Raw genomic sequence first — 20,435 nt, 5'->3', positions numbered from 1 at the left:
AACGCAGACGCTTCCAGCTGCACAAAGTCTGTTTCACGCATCAGTGCGTTCCAAAATGTGCCACCTGAAGTTCTTAATGCGACGCAAGCACGAGCTGCAGTCTCAAGCATTGCAGCTAGGGGGCGCCATAGCAGGTTACAATAGGACGAAGCCGTCGTCTTCAATTTGTGCGTTCTTTTGCTCGGTCTTTTACAGCTGTCCTGGATCGCCCCCTAGAGGAATCGGGTTTGTTAGCTCCACGTGGACATGAGAACGCACATTGTGTTTGGCCGTACGTCGGCCTGGCGTTGTCACTTGCGTTTGCGTACTGAAGTTGGGCATGTTTCCGGCCTTACTCCCCACTGCCTCGCTCATCGCTGCCCCCGCTGGTGATGCGGGGAGGTGCAGGCGAGCGTGTCAGCCACCAGCTCTCCTCACGCCGCAGTCCGCCGGGCGAGCTCGCGCAGACGTGAGTCGGATTCAGCGGGTTCATCACGTCCAGCCGGACAGGTGGGCCTGCGCGAGCGCCGAATGACCAGCAGGGGGCGCCTGTGTGTGCGATGCGCTGCTGTCTGCCGGAGCACAGTTCTGATTCTCTATCAGACTGGGGGGGGCGGGCCGCAAAAGTTGGCCCGTTCATAACATCACACCCCCCACCCCCCCCATCCCTCCAACTCGTCAGGATAACTTTGAACTTCATCGCTACGTTTCCGTGGAAACGGCTCAACTGCCAGATGGAAAGAGATTGCGCTGTTGCCGGGTAACCTGTGGTTTCGGAAGCGCTGCCTGTGGAGACGGACACAGGCAAACAAACAGAAACCTGCGCTGGAGATTTTGGAGGCTCTGTTATCCCCGCCACTGTGTGTCTGAAGTGCTTCCTTTTCTCAGGCAGCAACGTTTGCGTCGGGCGATTTTCCTAATCGTGCACTGACCTGCATTTCACAGAGCGTTCGCCCTGCGCGTGCGATTAATAAACTTCGGCTTCAAAAAATATTCCCCAGACAAAAATACATCTCTCGTGTTCCAGCTTGCTGAGGGGGGAAATGGCTGGCATCACTTCCTCTCTCTTCCCATGATTCCTGGCTTCCTTAGTTCGAATGCCCCGATTGTTATTGTTTTATTCAGTGCTTCTTGGTCCCTTTGTCCGCCCTGGGGTGTGCTATTGGGGGTCCAGAGACCCCCACCAGATTCGTGGAAGAGAGCCAGGGATCCTCTTCAAAAATGGAAAATGTACATTTCCCCATAAAGGGATATTTTATTTCTTTTTTCCATATTTCATAAACAACATGTTTTTGACTTTCAGATAGTGACAGTGCGAATAATAATAATAATAATAATAATAATACATGATATGCAGAGTTCACAGCAGGGGGCAGTAGAGTCCTATGGGTGAGTGTCTATGTGAAGCCTACATAGTCTGTTGCTATGGGCAACAACTTTGCATTCAGGTAGTTTTGTGAGAACAGCTCACTTCACTTGGCCCTTCTTAGTAAAAGGTGTGTCTGATCATTATTATTTTTCTTAGTATTAATTGTCGAAACTGCTTTAGCAAATGCGGCTATGTGAAGGTATGTTCAAGTGCGAGTACCCTATTTGTCCACTAGGGGGCAGTGTAAACATTTAGATACGTTTGATGCCTTTGCTTGGATTTCGAGCATCAGGTGGCCTGCAGACCCGGTGTTAAATACTTTTAACTCATTAGATGCCGGTGAAATTTGATAGCACTCCCGCAAAATCCCTGAAAATTTTCAAAGATTTGTGTTAGAAAACCGGAACTGTGTCTAAGAAGGCCTTTTTTCTGGATTCTGATGCCGATCATTTAAAAGCGTAGATTGCTTTTAAATTTGTGCTAATCTGCTGGAATCTTTGCTGGCAATGAAGGAAGAGTCTGCTCAGCCTGGCTCTGGCCATCTGCAGGACCTGCTGGTTTTTTTTTTTTTTTTGACGGTCTGTGAGCTGTGGGTGCTGTCGCCGCGGTAACAGCCAGGCCAGTACAGCGCGGCTGCCTCTTCAGTCACGACCGAAGCGCTACAGCAGCAGAGTGGCCTCCTGTCACCAATCCATCAGCAGAGAGATGCTAATGCTGTCCCCGGCAACAACGGCAAAGCAGCCTCCACTTCTCTCTGTCGCTCTTTCTGTCCATCTCTCTCTCTCTCTGCTTCTCTGTCTCACACACACACACGCACACACACACACACTCATACCTCACACACACACACACACACACACACTTTATCTTCCCTCTCCGTGACCTCAGTTAAGAACGCATACAGTACATGTCCTTTATATCAATGTCAACCCCTTCCTCTCTATCTCTCTCTCACTCTTCCCCCTTTCCTCTCCTCTCTCTCTTTCTGTCTGTTTTCCCCCCCCTCGCTTCTCACCACCCACCTCCCTGTTTTCATTCCCTCACCCCCCCCCCCCTTTTTCCAAACTTCTGTCTCTTTCTATTCCTCCCTCCTTCATGTTCCCCCCTCCCTCTCCTCCTCGCTGTGGTCCTCAGTCTGACGCTGTAATGTGTTTTACATGCATTTCAGAGCCCCATCCCTCTCTCTCTCCCTTTCCCTCCCCCCTGCTCTCACTCTTCCATCCTCTCTTCCCGTCCCTCTCTGATTTCCCCTTTCACTCTCTTTCTCCCTGTCTTCCATACCTCTCTCTCTCTCTTCCTCTGCCAATCTCTCCCTATCCCTTCCCCTTTCTTCCTCACTCCATCTCTGGACTCTTAGTAAAGAGTGTTTGTGGATGAGCTGGACTCTTAGTGCAGTAGGTGAGATGGGTAAAGGATGTTTGTTTCATGAGCTGGACTCTTAGTGCAGTAGGTGAGATGGGTAAAGGATGTTTGTGGATGAGCTGGACTCTTAGTGCAGTAGGTGAGATGGGTAAAGGATGTTTGTGGATGAGCTGGACTCTTAGTGCAGTAGGTGAGATGGGTAAAGGATATTTGTTTCATGAGCTGGACTCATAGTGCGGTAGGTGAGATGGGTAAAGGGTGTTTGTGGATGAGCTGGACTCTTAGTGCAGTAGGTGAGATGGGTAAAGGATGTTTGTGGATGAGCTGGACTCTTAGTGCAGTAGGTGAGATGGGTAAAGGATGTTTGTGGATGAGCTGGACTCTTAGTGCAGTAGGTGAGATGGGTAAAGGATGTTTGTGGATGAGCTGGACTCTTAGTGCAGTAGGTGAGATGGGTAAAGGATGTTTGTGGATGAGCTGGACTCTTAGTGCAGTAGGTGAGATGGGTAAAGGATGTTTGTGGTGTTTCTCACCACCAGTGAGAATGTTGGTAGAAAAAATGAGCTGTAAGCCAGCTCTCGCCTAACTCTCACACTGGTGAGCTGGACCTGTGACTTTGCTGGGCCTTTTCTGGTAGGGTGGCGATGATTCAGTAGGAGATGGTTCAGGCGGAAGTTCAAGTGGAGATGATTGAGGTGGACGTTCAGTAGGAGATGATTCAGGTGGACGTTCAAGTGAAGATGATTCAGGCGGAAGTTCAAATGGAGATGATTGAGGTGGACGTTCAGGAGGAGACGATTCATGTAGAAGTGTAGGAGGAGATGATTCAGGTGGAGGTTTATGTAAAGATGATTTAGGTGGATATTCAGTAGGAGATAATTCAGGTGGAAGTTCAGTAGGAGATGACTCAGGTGGAAGTTCAGTAGGAGATGATTCATGTAGAAGTTCAGGAGGAGATGACTCAGGTGGAAGTTCAGTAGGAGATGATTCAGGTGGAAGTTCAGGAGGAGATGACTCAGGTGGAAGTTCAGTAGGGGATGATTCATGTAGAAGTTCAGGAGGAGATGACTCAGGTGGAAGTTCAGTAGGAGATGACTCAGGTGGAAGTTCAGGAGGAGATGACTCAGGTGGAAGTTCAGTAGGGGATGATTCATGTAGAAGTTCAGGAGGAGATGACTCAGGTGGAAGTTCAGTAGGAGATGACTCATGTAGAAGTTCAGGAGGAGATGACTCAGGTGGAAGTTCAGTAGGAGATGATTCATGTAGAAGTTCAGGAGGAGATGACTCAGGTGGAAGTTCAGTAAGAGATGATTCAGGTGGAAGTTCAGTAGGAGATGACTCAGGTGGAAGTTCAGTAGGAGATGATTCATGTTGAAGTTCAGTAGGAGATGATTCATGTAGAAGTTCAGTAGGAGATGACTCAGGTGGAAGTTCAGTAGGAGATGACTCAGGTGGAAGTTCAGTAGGAGATGATTCATGTAGAAGTTCAGTAGGAGATGATTCATGTAGAAGTTCAGGAGGAGATGATTCAGGTGGAAGTTCAGTAGGAGATGACTCAGGTGGAAGTTCAGTAGCAAATGATTCAGGTGGAAGTTCAGGAGGAGATGATTCAGATGAAAGTTCAGGAGATGATTCAGGTGGGTTTGGGGGTTTGGGGGTTTGGGGGTTTGGGTTTGGCGCTTGCTTGCCGGCCCACGTTTGGCGTTTTTATCTAGAGTGACTCACCCGACCTGGGAGCCGGGCCCACTGCACGGCGAAATTACAGTGATTACATCGCCGAGGGCCGCAATTATATTCCTGTTCATGTCATCAAGGACGTTATTACTAATAATTATGCTGTATTACCACCCCTCCACCTCCACCCCCTCCTCCTCCCAGCATCCTCTACTTCCATCCTGCAGAGCCAAATATCTGTTCAGCCGTGAAGCGCGCGCGCGCGTGAGCGTGCTGCCGTCGATGGCAGAGGAAGCCGTCAGGTTTCGAGTAAACGCACGGAACTGATCGGTGAGTTAGGAGACCGGCAAGACCTCTCGTGATTAGATCCGGCCAAAAATTTGAGATTTAGATCTTGATTTTAGGTGGAAAAATTAGGAAACCAACTTTTCCAACTGTTACATGTTACAAACCAAACATGTGCAGTCTCTCTCCCCTTCTCCCCCTCTCTCCTCTCTCTCTCTCCCCCTCTCTCCCTCTCTCTCTCTCTCTCTCTCTCTCTCTCTCCCTCCCCCTCTCTCCCTCTCCCCCTCTCCCCCTCCTTCTCCCCCCTCTCTCTCTCTCTCTCTCTCTCCCTCTCTCCCTTCTCCCCTCTCTCTCTTCTCTCTCTCTCCTCTCTCTCTCTCTCTCTCTCTCCTCTCTCTCTCCTCCCCTCCCTCCCCTCTCTCCGCCCTCCTCTCCGAGTGGAGCCTGAGCTCAGTGTGCTTAGGACTAACGCGGTGAAGCTCGCTCACCACAGCCCTCCGTAATCACACTCTTAATGCCCCCCCCCCCCCCCCCGCCGTGGGCACCTGCGTCTGCCAGCCAATTAGCAGCGTGCCGCTGAAACCGCATCACCAGGGAACCGAAACCCCAGCAGAGCTGAGGGGGACGAGCTCAGTGCGGCTCATTACCTTCTCCAAACGAGCTTCCAGTTTGCCCTGAGACTGTAAACCTGTACTCACCAGAACCATTTAATTCTTCTTCACTGTGGTTCCCTCTCACTCTCTCTCTTTCTTTCTCTCTCTCTGTCTCCCTCTTGAGTCTGGAGAAGTGGGATATATTTGAATGATTGACAGTTTTTTTATTATTTGTATTGACTTGCTTTTAAGATCTCTGTTCCAGTGCGCAGAACTCTTAATACACCTCACCTGGACACCCAAAACTCTCACCTGTGCATCCACCATCCTCACCTGTACACTAACCACCCTCACCTGTACACACACAATCCTCACCTGTACACCAAACACCCACACCTGTACACCCACAATACTCACCTGTACACCAAACACCCACACCTGTACACCCACTAGCCTCATCATCATCTCTGAAATCACAAACACAAAACAAATGCCCATGCCCATCAGTGCACCTGAGCTATCTCCTGTCTGAGCACACAGAAACCCTGCATGGAAACACTTGGATAATCTGTGTAGACACATCTATGTACACACACCTTGTATATCTGCACAGACACAAATGGATTACCTGTGCAGGCACACGTGGAATACTAGCGTGGACGCACCTGTTGTGACACACTTGCTGTAAGACACACCTAGAAAACCTCTACAAACATACGAGGGTATCGGGGGTGGTTCTAGATTGCATCGACAGGACGGGCATTTTGAAATATCACTTGTGCTTCCATTTCACATGTAATGGGCCCCTCTCATGCACCAATTGTAATTTCAGCATTGTTGAGAGCAGACAATGAAATAAATTGAACTGACAGACGAGTGGATTGTTTCTAAGAGGTTGTACATTTGTCTTAGAGAAAGGTAAACCCAAATCTTGAACTCCAACACATTTTCCATTTATATAATGGTCCTTACAATGACTAATAAAAAAATTTAAAAAATGCATAAATGTAGGCCTAAATCAAAAATAGAACATGCTTATAAAATCATACTTACTGTAATTTTACTTCAACGGATTCAACATAGAATATTTACATTACTTCTACCACCTTGCTTTAAATAGATCCAAGCAAATCTCAACTGATTTCCCACTGAAACCAGTTATTAATACTGTCGTGGTATTTAACAAAAGGTGATTAACAGAAATATCAGTGTAATCTAGCTTATTTAAAACAAAAACATCATCATCAATGACAACAACAATATTATTATTAATAATAATAATAATAATAATAATAATTTGTGATTGTGTGTGTGTGTCTGTGTGTGTGCGTGTGTGCATGAGTGTGTGTGTATGTCTGTGTTTGTGTGTGTGTCTGTGTGTGATTGAGAGTGTGTGTGTGTGTGAGAGTGCGATACAGAGTGGAGGTACACCTCTTCCTATTTCAGCCTTTTGTCATGGTTTTCATTTGCAGGCCTGTTGGTTCAGGACTAAGCTGTTCCCCCGGAAACTGAGATAACAGGAGAGAGAGAGGGGGGGAGTGAGAGAGAGAGGGAGATAGAGAGAGGTCACAGACCCACACACACGGCTCAGTAAGCTGTTCAATGTTCCAAAAACATTATTTATTTATTTATTTATTTTGTTGTTGGCCCATCTGTATGAAGAACTGGCCATACAAAATGGAGATGTTTGGACTACAGTAACCGTGTCAAAACATTGCATGAGAAAGTAACAGCGGACACACAGTCAGAGAAAAACCAGGCAAGGGGAAAATCAAATAAGTCGGAATTGGCAATAAAAGACTAAACCAGAATCCTTAGGTCTTCCCTGTTACTTAGCAAGAGCTGAGGGAGGAACTTCAGGTCCTCAAAGGTGGAGAAATTAAACTCCTCTATGCAGTTCGCCTGGTTCTGCTGTCACCCACTGAACAGGGCTTACGACAGGGCCTGGACATGCTGGAACAGTACTGTCAGTCCTGGGCCTTGGCAATAATCAAGAAGAAGCATAAATAATGATTTTTCTAAAAAAGGTATAGGACTCAATGCACACACACACACACACACACTCAGGTACAAACAATATTACTCCTGCCCACAAAACACACACAGACACGCACACACACACAAATGCACGCACACACATAGACTCATCCATGCATGCAAGCACACACACACACACACACACACACATATACACTCAAATACACGCACATACAAACTCGCAGACACATAGACTCATGCATTCATGCAAGTAAGCACACATACACATACACACACATGCACATCCACACCTGTCACACACACACACACACACACAGCAGTCCGGATTAGTGAGGTCAGCTTTTAAGGATCGTTAAAAAAGTGCTCACCAAGCACTTCTCTTCTTAACAAAATTAAAAGCAGCAAAAACTACGATCACCGCACACTGTTAATGATCCAGCCAATGACTGTATGGGGAGCGTTTGTGACCACAGCCTCAAAACAGCAGTTCATTTAGAAACATCAAATCTAAGGCATTAAAAGACAGTGAAGCCGCGACACTAAAGGAAGAGAAAGTTTGAGTCTAAGTACGATGCTAAGGATGCTAAGATTAACACTGTTTTTACAACGTCATTATTCTACCCCTGCAGGTTGCTCTTTGGGATAGATGTCTGCAACCACTGTGGCTGGCCAGCAGGTGGGGGTAGAGAGCTGGTTACCCTGTCTGCAGAGCACCTTGGCAATCAACAATCCAAATGCCGGTCAAAAGGTGTACACTAGATTAACAGATTAATAGAGCTTAATATGGCACTGGCTGCACAGAACAGCGTTGTATATGTTTTTTATTGGAAAATTTGTATTATTATTGTAGAGTACCACGGACACCTGATGCCATTTACAAGTTACAGGAGTAATGTGATTGGTCCACAGTCAGCCAATGGTGAGGAGCATTGGAGCAGGACCCTTGGACCTGTACGCTCTGGATCGGATACAGTGGTGAGATTCTGATGGGATCTTTTCCATAGAAGCATTTGTGGCTAATTTTGATTTTATTTAGCTCTTTAACTGAAAAAATCATCAAAACTGAATTTTTTTGTGTGTAATTATTGATGATTGTTCCCATTTTTCATTTTATTCTTTGTATCATTTTATTTGAGTTTATTATTATTATTATTGTTGTTGTTGTTGTTGTTATGACCTTCCTGAATTAAATCAGATAAGAAGAGAGTTCATGACTTGTCTTACAGTATCTGAAGTTGAGCTCAGATTAGGTGTGCACCTTATGCAGGTGGGGGAGGCTGAAGCCTCAGTGAGTAATGCTCTATGAGAGTCCCACTGAATCACCTCTCAAAGAGGTGAAGTGAGAACAGGAAAAGGGGGAGAAATTAAACAGCCCCCCCCCCACCTCCACCCCAAAGTGACCTACTCAAATACTAAAAAGAAGCTTGTTCACAAATTGGGATGTTGGGCTTGCCAACAAAGTTCATTTGGATTTAATTAAACTGAATTAAATTTAACTGAAAAAGAAAAGAGTATGAGAATTGTTTGTCGTGTTTATATCTATTCCATGTGTGAGAGAAAAGAGAGAGAGAGACAGTAAGAGGGGAGGGGGTAAGTGAATGAGAGAGAGAGAGACGGGAGGGGGAGAGTGCATGAGAGAGAGGGGAGGGGAGAGAGTGAATGAGAGAGAGAGAAAGAGAGAGGAGGGGATGGGGAGAGAGAATGGGAGTGAGAGATAGGAGGGGAACAGAGGGGGGAGAGAGAATGAGAGAGAGAGAGAGAGAGAGAGAGAGAGATGGGAGGGGAACAGAGGGGGGAGAGAGAATGAGAGAGAGAGGGAGAGAGCGCTGGACAGAGGGGGGAGGGGGAGGGATAGAGAGAGAGGGTGAGAGTTAATGACACAGACAGACTGAGTCCCTCTCTACAGTGTCAGTCTGTCAGTCGCTGTCATGGTGGAGACAAGGACAGACCAGCAAAGCCTCTCTCTGACACCCGGTAAGAATGACATCTCTTCTGCCCCCTCTCCCCTCCTCCTTACCCCCCCTTGCACCCCCCTTCCTCCCCACAGGCCCCCGTCCCTGCAAAGGGGTGCTCTTACCCTGTTGAGCAGTGATGTAGACCCTGTAAAACTCCATTCAGTTACCGGAAAACTGCTCTCTCACTGAATCAGCACAGGGGGAGCGATTACTACTACTCTTAGCATTATTATTATTATTATTATTATTATTATTATTATTATTATTATTATTATTATTAATAATAATAATCGATTGTCTGCTGCTGAGCTATGTCCTGTCATTGGAGTTGGAGCTGTGATAGGCCAGTTAGACAGCCCAGCCCTGCCATTAGCTTTTAGCGCTTGGTTTTCCCTGGAAGTGAACGTGCAGGCGGGGAAAGGGGCTCGTCACTGAGATTTCTCTCCTGATTTTTGGGCTGTGTCGTGCGTTCTTCGGTGGGCACCGAGCCAGAATGGTGGTGGATGTGAGCGGGTCTCCATGAAACTGGAAAGAAGAACAAAAACTTGTTTAATCATGACTGACTCGAACATTCATAGAAACCGATGTCAGGCAGTCAGAATTCTGCGAGAGGGGGAGCTAGTTTCTTTTTTTTTTTTTTATTTTTTAAACATTGCAGCATGTTTCTGCTGTATCTCCAGTTTTTGCAGATCAATCACTGTACTTTTAAATGTGTTTCATCCTGGGAACCAAAAATGACGCCCCTCATACCCTGACGTCACATAGGAAGATAATAGCATGGCATTAATATTGACTGGCTGACATTCTTTGGGGCTTCAGTAATCCATTCTGATTGGGGAATAATCGCTGTCAGTATTCCTCTGAATTTTAGATCATGGGCATTGGGTGATCACAGAACATCAGGATGGTTGGCTTATCTAGAGGAAAACGCTGGACAACACATTGACTGTCTGCTTTGATGTGCTCATCAGTCACCATATGACGCATTGTTCTTTAAAAAATCATTTAAGGTTTGAGGGATTGATATGACTTGAATGTAAATGCTTGTTTGAGCGGAATTATTTTTTTTGATGACAGGCTTTGATTTGTGATTTCAATGTGGAAAGTGAAAAAAGAAAACTAAAGTCAGAAACCTTCACTGTCATAATGATTTTTTTTTTATTATTTGATTCTGTGGTTCTATACATTTTGAGAATTTATCTGAGCTTCTGTGAGTTTCTGAGTTAAGTTTTGTGAGTTTTCGTAAGTTAATTTGAGTATTGTTATTTTTTGTGATTTTGTGACTTTCTCTGGCATTTTTGTGTCCAGAAAAATATCTTTTGTGGATCTCAATGCTCTTTTCTCAATCTGCAGTCCATGATCTTGGATCTGTGGGATCCCTTTCAATCTGTGATCACTGATCCAGGATCTGTGGATCCCTTTCAATTTGTGATCACCAACCCTGGATCTGTGGGATCCCTTTCAATCTGTGATCACTGATCCTGGATCTGTGGGATCCCTTTCAATCTGTGATCACTGATCCTGGATCTGTGGGATCCCTTTCAATCTGTGATCACTGATCCTGGATCTGTGGGATCCCTTTCAGTCTGTGATCACTGATCCTGGATCTGTGGGATCCCTTTCAGTCTGTGATCACAGATCCTGGATCTGTGGGATCCTGTGATCACTGACCCTTTCTCCACAGAGCTGTACAGTGGTTTAGTGAAATGGGTCTTTACGAAGGTGAATGTGTGCCGTGTAGCGATGAGACTTAGCGGCATGTGTTTAGCCGGCTGTGCTGTCTGCACTGCCAGCTTCGGTAGCTGGCTGTGTGGATGAAGCGCTACCCATAAGCCCCGCTCGTCTCCCTCGAGAAGGACGCGTCAGAGCCGCGTAGGGACACTGAGCAGGCCGAGGCGCAGCGGGAGCTCTCGCAAGATTTTCAAAGGCGCAAGAAACGTCCTCAGGGCGATCCAAAAGGGGGCACAGCAATTTCACAGAGGAGGGAGAGAGAGGGGACAGGGAAGAGTGCTTTTAATAATTTTGAATAATTGTTGATGATCATGATCCTGTGGTAGAAAATGGCCGCCTTTTTTCATAACTTGCTTGACTGGGGGCAGTGATTGACAGCCCTGTGGGATCTACATTCATGCAGCGCTATTAGAAACCTCGCTCTCCCAGAATGGCTGCAGGTTTCATTCCCATCAGGGGTAACAGCCAGCGACTCATGATAAATATGCATGCATACCCACATTCACACCCACCTTCACTGTCTCCCTCTCACACACACACACACATGCACACACACACACACCCTCACACACACACACACACATACACACGCACACACACCCTCTTCCACACACAAACACACACCCTCTCACACACATGCACACACACACGCACACACACACACACAAACACACGCACACACACCTCCAACACACACACACACACACACACACACACATTCGCACACACACACACCCTCTTCCATACACAAACACACACCTTCTCACACACATGCACGCACACACACTCTCATACACACACACACCCAGCCTCACACTCTCACACACACACACACACACGCTGTCACACACGCACACACACCCTCACACACACATACACATGCACACACACCCTCTTCCACACACATGCACACACACACACACACACAAACACAGCCTCACTCACAGACACACACACCCAACCTCATACACATTAATATGTACATGTAAATTTATGTAAAACAAATGCTGAAAAAACTTTTTCAAAAAAAAGAGTCATATTATGCTAAATGCATCCTGGCTTTTCTGTTCTACAAATCTATATGAAATATTAAGCCTCTGGTTCAATCTGGAGCGTAACTATGGCAACTGTTTTTTTTTTCCAGATACACTTAGAATTAAGAGGAACACGTTAGAATGAAATATTTTGTAACTCAGTGGCAATATATTTTCCTCTCAAATAGGGCACAATTTGCTCTTGAACAGAACACAAAAGACCTGGATTACAAATGACAAGACTGTTTTGGTAGAGTCAGTGAAATTCAGTTCATTTCCATCTGATTTGATTTGATTTGATTTGATTTGATTTGATTTGATTTGATTTGATTTGATTTGATTTGGTTTGGTTTGGTTTGGTTTGGTTTGGTTTGGTTCGGTTTGGTTTGGTTTGGTTTGATTTGATTTGATTTGATTTGATTTGGTTTGATTCGATTCGATTTGATTTGATTTGGTTTGATTTGGTTGAGAGGATCAGATTTTGCTCGTCAGCTCAGCTCAAACTAATACGATTCAGCTCAGATTCATTCAGTCGAATTCTATATGTAAATGAAGCACAATAGTGTTCTCCACGTATACTATACTTTTCAGGGTGAGTCGGGTATCGCAGTGCTGCTGGTTTTTCGTTCCACCTGGCGGTTCACTGGCTGATTACTATCAGTGGTGATTGGTCAGTGATCCCGCTTACCTGGGGGTCCAAGGCTTAACTTAGTTCCCGATTTAGAGGGGAAGAATATACAGCAGCCACACTGCTTGGGTATCCCTGACTGATGTAATTTTACATCAGACCTCCTGAATTCAGTTTTGATGCTGACTGACACCAAATATTTAACCATAAGAAGAAAGAAAAAAAACAAATTATTTTGAAAGAAAATGGATCACAAATCACAAATATGATCATTGCATTTTACAGATATTTATATTGTACATCAAATGTATTTTTGTAAAGAAAAAAAAACAATGGTGATGTATAAACACATTTGTAAAAATATGTATTTGAAAAGCATAGTGAATTTATTCATTCTACCAGCGAGCACATAATTCCACTTTTTAAACGAATCCCTCAAATCCCAGAGGACCGCTGACCAACCAGTGCCATTTATTTCAGTTTTAATGTAAACTGCTGTGCCAGTAATGAGTTTCTCTCTCTGTCTCCCTCTCCCCCCCCCTCTTTCTCTCTTTCTCTCTCCTTCTCTCACTCTCTCTTCTCTCTCCCCATTTCTCAGGATTATCGCAGGAAAGGCAGCGCTAAGAGCATTTTAGGAGGGAGGACGTTCGTGCAGAGCACCGCCCTGGCTGGCTTAGTGCCACTGATGCTGGTGTAGCTGCCCAAACTCGGAAACATCGGCCCTGCACACCGATATCGCCCGCAAGCTCACGCTAGTGCACACGCATCAGAAAGCCCACGCCAACACACACACACACACACACACACACACACACACATCTCCTCTGCACATGCTAACACACATCTTCTGTATGCACACACTAACACAAAAATCTCCCGTAAGCACATGCTAACACACATCACTTGTAAGCACACACTAACACACTCAGCAACCATGTCCTCCCCGCCTCTCCCGCTCCCCTCCCTGCCCCCGAGTCCATTGGCCATGGAGTACCTCAACGATTTCGACCTGCTCAAGTTTGAGGTTAAGCCAGACACCCCTCCGCTGCTGGCCCCCTGTTCATTCCCCAAATCTGGCCCCCATAACCCCTCTAGCCCCTCCTACCTCAGTCAGGCCACCCAGGACTCCAGCGTGAGCTCCACCCCCTACAACTCGCTGCCCCCCTCCCCAACGCTTAGTGACACCCAGCCCCCTCCCTCCTCCTCCTCCTCTTCCTCTACCCTTTCTCTCTCCTCTTCCTGCTCATCCCTCTCTATCCCTCTCACCGTCCCTAGTGGCTACCCTTCTAGCCTGAGCTCTGGTTCCCATGGCAACCCCAACAGTAGCCCCGCCCCCAATGCTGACCCCGCCCCTGGCCCCACCCACGGCCCCACCCCTGCCTCTCTGGAGGACCTGATCTGGCTGGCAGCATTGCAGCAGCAGTTTGGAGGGGGGGAGGGGGGGGCGGGGCAGGTGTCGGTGCTGGGGTCACTGGGCGGGGCCGGGGGCGGAGTCGGAGAGAGAGACAGGGGTCCTGCAGGGACCTTCCTGGGGTGCGAGGACGCTGTGGAGGCACTGCTCAATTCTGCAGCTGCCGCAGTCAGCTCACAGGTAAGAGTGTGTGTGTGTGTGTGCATGTGCGTGTGCGTGTGTGTGTGTGTGCGTGTGTGTGTGTGTGTGTGCGCGTGCGTGTGAGTGTGTGTGTGTGTGTGCGCGCTGTGTGTATGCATATGTGTGTGGATTTTTGCTTTTACAAGTGCTGTTTATATTGTTGCCAATTCAGCACTCAAAGAGATGCCCTCTCTCTTTCTCATTTTTCTCTCTCTCTCCCTCCTCTTTCCTCTGTCTCCTGTCTCTCTCTCTCTCTGAATGTTCAACGTCTGCGATAATGGCAAGAAATGTGTCTGTAAATATTACCAGTGTGCATAATCTACAGTTTAAGCACTGAATACTAGTACAGTGGATGTGTTTTTGTCTCTCACTTCCCCCATGTTGGCTCAGAGATGCACAGTGGATGTGTTTTTTTGTTCTGTCTCTTCAAGTTTTTGTCCCACTCCTGTTGGCTCAGAGATGCGTAGTCTCATGTGGAGATCGTGTTTGTTCTGTTCTTCTCAGTTCAGTTTTTCCCAGCCCATGTTGGCTCAGAGATGTACAGTGGATGTGTTTTTGTCTCTCTCAGTTTCCCCATGTTGGCTCAGAGATGTACAGTGGATGTGTTTTTGTCTCTCTCAGTTTCCCCATGTTGGCTCAGAGATGTACAGTGGATGTGTTTTTGTCTCTCTCAGTTCCCCCATGTTGGCTCAGAGATGCACAGTGGATGTGTTTTTGTCTCTCTGTTTCCCTATGTTGGCTCAGAGATGCACAGTGGATGTGTTTTTGTCTCTCAGTTTCCCCATGTTGGCTCAGAGATGCACAGTGGATGTGTTTTTGTCTCTCTCAGTTCCCCATGTTGGCTCAGAGCTCCAGTGCTAGCCTCCAGGACTCCGGCAGCGACAGCGGAGGTGACTCCTGCTCCAAAACCTCAGACCCCTGCCACCGCCCGCCCCTCCTCTTCCTCCCTCCTGGCACCGCCCCCTCCCTCCCCTCCAACACCCCGGGCTCTGCCCCTTACCCACAACCCCCCAGCCCCCACAGCCGACTGCACCACCATCACCACCATCACCACCCCCACCTCCCCCTGCATGGCCATCATCATCATCATCACCATCATCATCATCTCCAGCTCAACCAGGTACAGGGGGCGACGCTCACCTGGATGGGAGCGCATAGCATGGGAGTACACTGTATGAAAAACTGAGTGGGAGGGGGCTAAATCAACTGCAGCCATTTTTGATTACTAACCTCTTTTGGCCAAACGACCTTTATCAGTGATTTAAAACAGGATTTATTTAAATTGCATTCATTAGCTGTTTTATTGCGTCTGGTCTAAACAAATAAAAAAAAACAGAAGTGGTGTCAGCTCTGCCGCTCTTACGCGAGCGCGGATCTGAAAGAGAGAGGGATCGTGCAGCGAAGGATTGAGATTAAGAATGAGGAAACGTGCGCACGTGCTCGAGTCTCTCTCACAAGGTCAGCAAGCACGTCCCCTGGGACGCCCGTGTCTCCGAGCTCCTGAAACCACGTCTGCTGTGGTCAGGGACAGAGGACACGGCGCAAACGTCGATTGCAAACAATCTACGGTCAATCTACTACTATAGCTTATGCTAATTTAAGATTGCTAACTTATGTTCGTCTCGTTGGCATGGGAGCCATGTGCTTGTAATTCAAACGCTGCCCAACATCATCTATTTCCTACAAGTCATGGAACGTACAAGGAGTTATGTTTTGGTGCAAGGGTACATGTACAGATTACCTGCTGGCAGAGGTACATAAGTGTACAGCTGGGCTGTGAGCCTGATACAGTTGTGTACAGAGGTTTACGAGGAGTGCAGACGTGTCGTAGCCATCGATCTGCAGAGCAGTTTAAGTGGTGTGTAGGTGTGCTGGGGAATTGCGAATCAGGTACAGTTCTGTACGGGAGTTTTAGAGGTGTACAGGTGTGTTATGAGTTAGGTACAGTTCTGTACAGGAGTTTTAGAGGTGTGTGGGTGTGCAGATGTGTTATGAGTTAGGTACAGTTCTGTACAGGAGTTTTAGAGGTGTACAGGTGTGTTATGAGTTAGGTACAGTTCTGTACAGGAGTTTTAGAGGTGTACAGGTGTGTTATGAGTTAGGTACAGTTCTGTACAGGAGATTTAGAGGTGTACAGGTGTGTTATGAAGTAGGTACAGTTCTGTACAGGAGTTTTAGAGGTGTGTGGGTGTGCAGCTGTGTCTTGAGTTAGGTACAGTTCTGTACAGGATTTTTAGAGGTGTACAGGTGTGCTGAGGCCGGTGGGGGCAGGTTACATATGACATGTGGAGCAGGATTATATCGGCTATTATTGTTGTGCATAATCCCGCTCACTGTCATAGACACTCAGTCAGATTAACTGATGAATCAATGACAGATTATGGACGTGTCACAGTAGAGTGTCCACAATGCCTCTCTCTCTCTCTCTCACGCACACACACAAACACACAAGCTGACATTTCTTCTTAATTATATGAAGTATTAACCTCCATCTCAGTGCAGTGTTAATGTACTGTAGTGCGCAGTGTGTATGTACTGTACTGTATTAACTCCCTCTCTCAGTGCAGTGTTAATGTACTGTAGTGCGCAGTGTGTATGTACTGTACTGTATTAACTCCCTCTCTCAGTGCAGTGTTAATGTACTGTAGTGCGCAGTGTGTATGTACTGTACTATAACTCAGTATTAATTTAGTGCAGAATTCAGTCGGTCAGTGCTGCACAGTTCTTCAGTGCAGGGTTGGATGTAATCGGTCAGTGAGCGTGTTTGTATAATCTAACGCCCCCCCCCCCCCCCCGGCAGTGCGGGCTGGAGGAGCGGTTCTCGGACGAGCAGCTGGTCAGCCTGTCGGTGCGGGAGCTGAACCGCCACCTCCGCGGCGTGAGCAAGGACGAGGTGGTGCGGCTGAAGCAGAAGCGGCGCACGCTGAAGAACCGCGGCTACGCGCAGTCCTGCCGCTACAAGCGGCTGCAGCACCGCCACGCGCTGGAGTCCGAGAAGCACGTCCTCACGCAGCAGGTAACCGGGCGGGGCCGGGCCGGGCACGTCCTCACGCAGCAGGTAACCGGGCGGGGCCGGGCGGGGCACGTCCTCACGCAGCAGGTAACCGGGCAGCGCCGGGCGGGGCACGTCCTCACCCAGCAGGTAACTGGGCGGGGCGGCGGGCAGCTCACCAGAGGTAACGGGCGGGGCCGCGGCACGTCTACCAGCAGTAACTGCGGGCTGGCGGGCACGCTCACCCAGCAGGTAACCGGGCGGGGCTGGACGGGGCTGCTCGGGGCTGGGCAGGGCTGCACGGGGCTGGGCGAGGCAATCAGCATTTATTTCATGGATATATGTGTTACCATTTTAAAGGAACAGCTGCATGGTTGAATTTCACTGTGAAAATTAGTTAACGATACTGACAGTGTATTTTCCCTATTCGTATCTCTCTCTCCTCTTCACTCTTCACACTCCTCATCCACTTCTCTTTCACTTCATTTAACCTTCTCTCTCTCTCCCCCCCCCCGCCCCCCAGCTGGAGCAGCTGCAGTGTGAGTTCGCTCGGGTTCTGAGAGAGAGGGACACCTACAAGGCTCGCTACGAAAAGCTCGCCGGCTCCAGCGAGGCTCCGCCCCCACACGCCAGCCGCGCCGCCTCGCCGCCAGACTACTTCCTGTGAGGGACGCCCGACACCAGACTACTTCCTGTGAGGGACGCCCGACACCAGACTACTTCCTGTGAGGGACGCCCAACACGGGGCGGGGAGAGAGAGGGAGAGAGGGAGAGAGGGAAAGGGAGAGAGAGAGAGAGAGAGTGAGAGAAAGAGAGAGAGAGAGAGTGAGAGTGAGAGAGAGACAGAGAGAGACTGACAACTGAAATCATCCTAAAATCACAGACTCTGTCGGACTCTGGAGTGGGGAACTGAGGGTGTGATTGTGAATTCAGCTTCAGGGGTTTGTTCTTAGACTGTTAGCCTGTTAGAACTCGGGGTGATGATTAACCATCGCTCCCAAATCACTTCCTTTGTTCCTAATGTATGAATCAGGTGAGAATGAGGAGAGGAGCACCTATCGCTGGAATAGATGTCACTGTGAAGTTTATCAGGGCCAGTTTTCGGGTGTCGGGGGGAGATCTGCGGAGGACGGGGCGGGGTCGGTCGCGATTGTGCGATCGGTGCACCGGATTCTTCACCACCGGTGACTTTGCCTGAGGCAAATCTCGCGGAAGCAGACTGAACGAGGGCGGGGGCGACCGACACTAACGCGGCACTGCCTTCGCGGCACCCCCAGAATGGAACCCCTGTTTCCGACGATTACGCAGACACGCTGGCCTCTTTACGCACCGCCTCTACCTCTGGAGAAGGACAAGACGCGCCCGTGCACACGGACGCACTGCAGGCCCGGTGTGTTAGAACTGGAGAGTGCGTCTGTGGGGCATGCCAGTAACCCAAATCCACAACGTTTGAGTGTTCTACCCTCCCTGAGCCAAAGAACCAGCCTGAAGAATAATGCAAAAAATCACATTTCTTCCATTTTTTTTTTTTTTTTTTTTTTTTTTTTTTTTTTACTTCAAGTGCTGCTCTATTCTGAAACAAGTGGAGCTCCACCTGCTTTGAACAGTCTCATGAAAGAACTGACAAAGGTTTTGTCAGCGTTAAATAATGGCTGTCACATTCAGGCATAAGTATGCATGACCAGCTTATAGAAAAGAAAACAAAATACAATATAAATAATTCCCAAAGTCTCACAAATGGCAATTAAAAAAGGATAAATATTTATTTTCAAATGAGAAATTGTGACAAAAAGTTGTTTTTGTGCAGTGCAAATGTGCCCACAGGCTAGACCATCAATTACAGTATACAGCACTGTAATTTTTCATATTTTCACAAGATTTTTTATCTTACAACATATATGTACAATTAACATATCATATGAAAATAGATTTAGTTTATATTTTATGTATGAAACGCCCATTTTTAGCCATAGGGGGAAGAATTTAGGGGGGGGGGTAAAAGGTTATTGATAAAATAAATGAGTGCGTAAGTGTGCAGGCACTGGTATTGTAAAATAAAAAATCTTGTGATGGGAAATGTCTACATGTGCAGGGTATGACAGGCGTCTGAACTGCAGACTGCCGGGGGGGCGGGGCTTGATGTCAAACCCCTCCCATCGACGTCCAGCCCCGCCCCTCCCGCATCCCGAAGTCAGACGTACCTGCCGTGTGCTCCTCCCAGCTCAGTGGCAGGGTCTGACCGACGCTGTCAGTGGTGAGAAAGGGTTCAGGTCGGCTGCTTTTCAATTCGCTCCAGTCAGGAGGTGACCGGCATTTCAATCCGCTGACTGGAAAAAAAAAAATTCACAGAACATTACGGCCATTGTTAAATTCATTACAATAAATCTTCCACGTGTCCTAATGTGGCAAAGATAAATATAGATATTGTTTTATTTACCCATGTGCCGGGTAACGTTTTGATCTGTAGGTCTTCTCAGGCAACCCAGGCTACCTAACAGAAAGAGATTGTTTATTGACTCAGAGACGGCAATAAACAATCTATGCTCTTCCTCTTTCCTCGCAAAAGAGTTCCTGTGCTGGCTGTCTCAGTAATGGGCAATAGGAACTGGAAAAAAAGGAAGTCAGTCAAATGTGAGGACAGTAGCGCCAGTCTGAAGAATTCAATCAAAATTCTTCCTCAACATTTTATTCAAAACTAGATAGGAATGCGACCTGATAAACTGTGTTAGTGAAGGAACAAAAAGTACAACTTGCATTTATTGTTTATTGGTAAAGTGAATGGTTAATGACAGATGTTGAATCCAAGCTGTAGTTCTCCTAGAGTCTGACATGGCCCCTTAGACTCTATTACCCATAATTCCCCATGTATCTCCATGCTTCCTGCCTCTTTACAGAATGCGCTGGGCTGGGCTTTATAGAATTCTAAATGAGCTACTTTATTAATTTATGTATTTATTGATTATTTATTGTTTTATTTATTTATTGTTATTTTTCATTTATTAACTTATAATTTTACTTGCATCCTTAGTTTTTTGATTGGTTAGATTTATTATTATTATTATTATTATTATTACTAGAATTATTGCCATCCATGTGTACTTGTTGTGTGTAGTGGTTTCATACAAATAAACAAACTATTTTTTTGTTTTGAGATTTCATTTCATTTCCATCACTGCAAAAGATATCTTAAATAATCATCACCCAACTCTCTCTCTCTCTCTCTCTCTCTCTCTCTAGCTCTCTC

General features: G+C 47.1%; 1 protein-coding gene across 1 annotated transcript; it reads left to right on the top strand.

Moving 5' to 3' along the window:
- Positions 1-9,118: 9,118 nt before the first annotated feature.
- nrl (neural retina leucine zipper) lies at positions 9,119-20,342 on the top strand. The gene is made up of 5 exons (XM_064334346.1): positions 9,119-9,234; positions 13,207-14,199; positions 15,029-15,319; positions 17,000-17,215; positions 17,715-20,342. The coding sequence occupies exons 2-5, from the start codon at positions 13,495-13,497 to the stop codon at positions 17,856-17,858; spliced, it is 1,356 nt and encodes a 451-aa protein (XP_064190416.1). The 5' UTR covers positions 9,119-9,234; positions 13,207-13,494; the 3' UTR covers positions 17,859-20,342.
- The last annotated feature ends 93 nt before the right edge of the window (positions 20,343-20,435 follow it).

Source organism: Anguilla rostrata, chromosome 4 (genome assembly GCF_018555375.3).
Source record: "Anguilla rostrata isolate EN2019 chromosome 4, ASM1855537v3, whole genome shotgun sequence".
In the NCBI taxonomy this organism is placed as follows: domain Eukaryota; kingdom Metazoa; phylum Chordata; class Actinopteri; order Anguilliformes; family Anguillidae; genus Anguilla; species Anguilla rostrata.
Note: the sequence above shows the minus strand (reverse complement) of the source record. Positions and strands in the feature narration are given on the sequence as shown.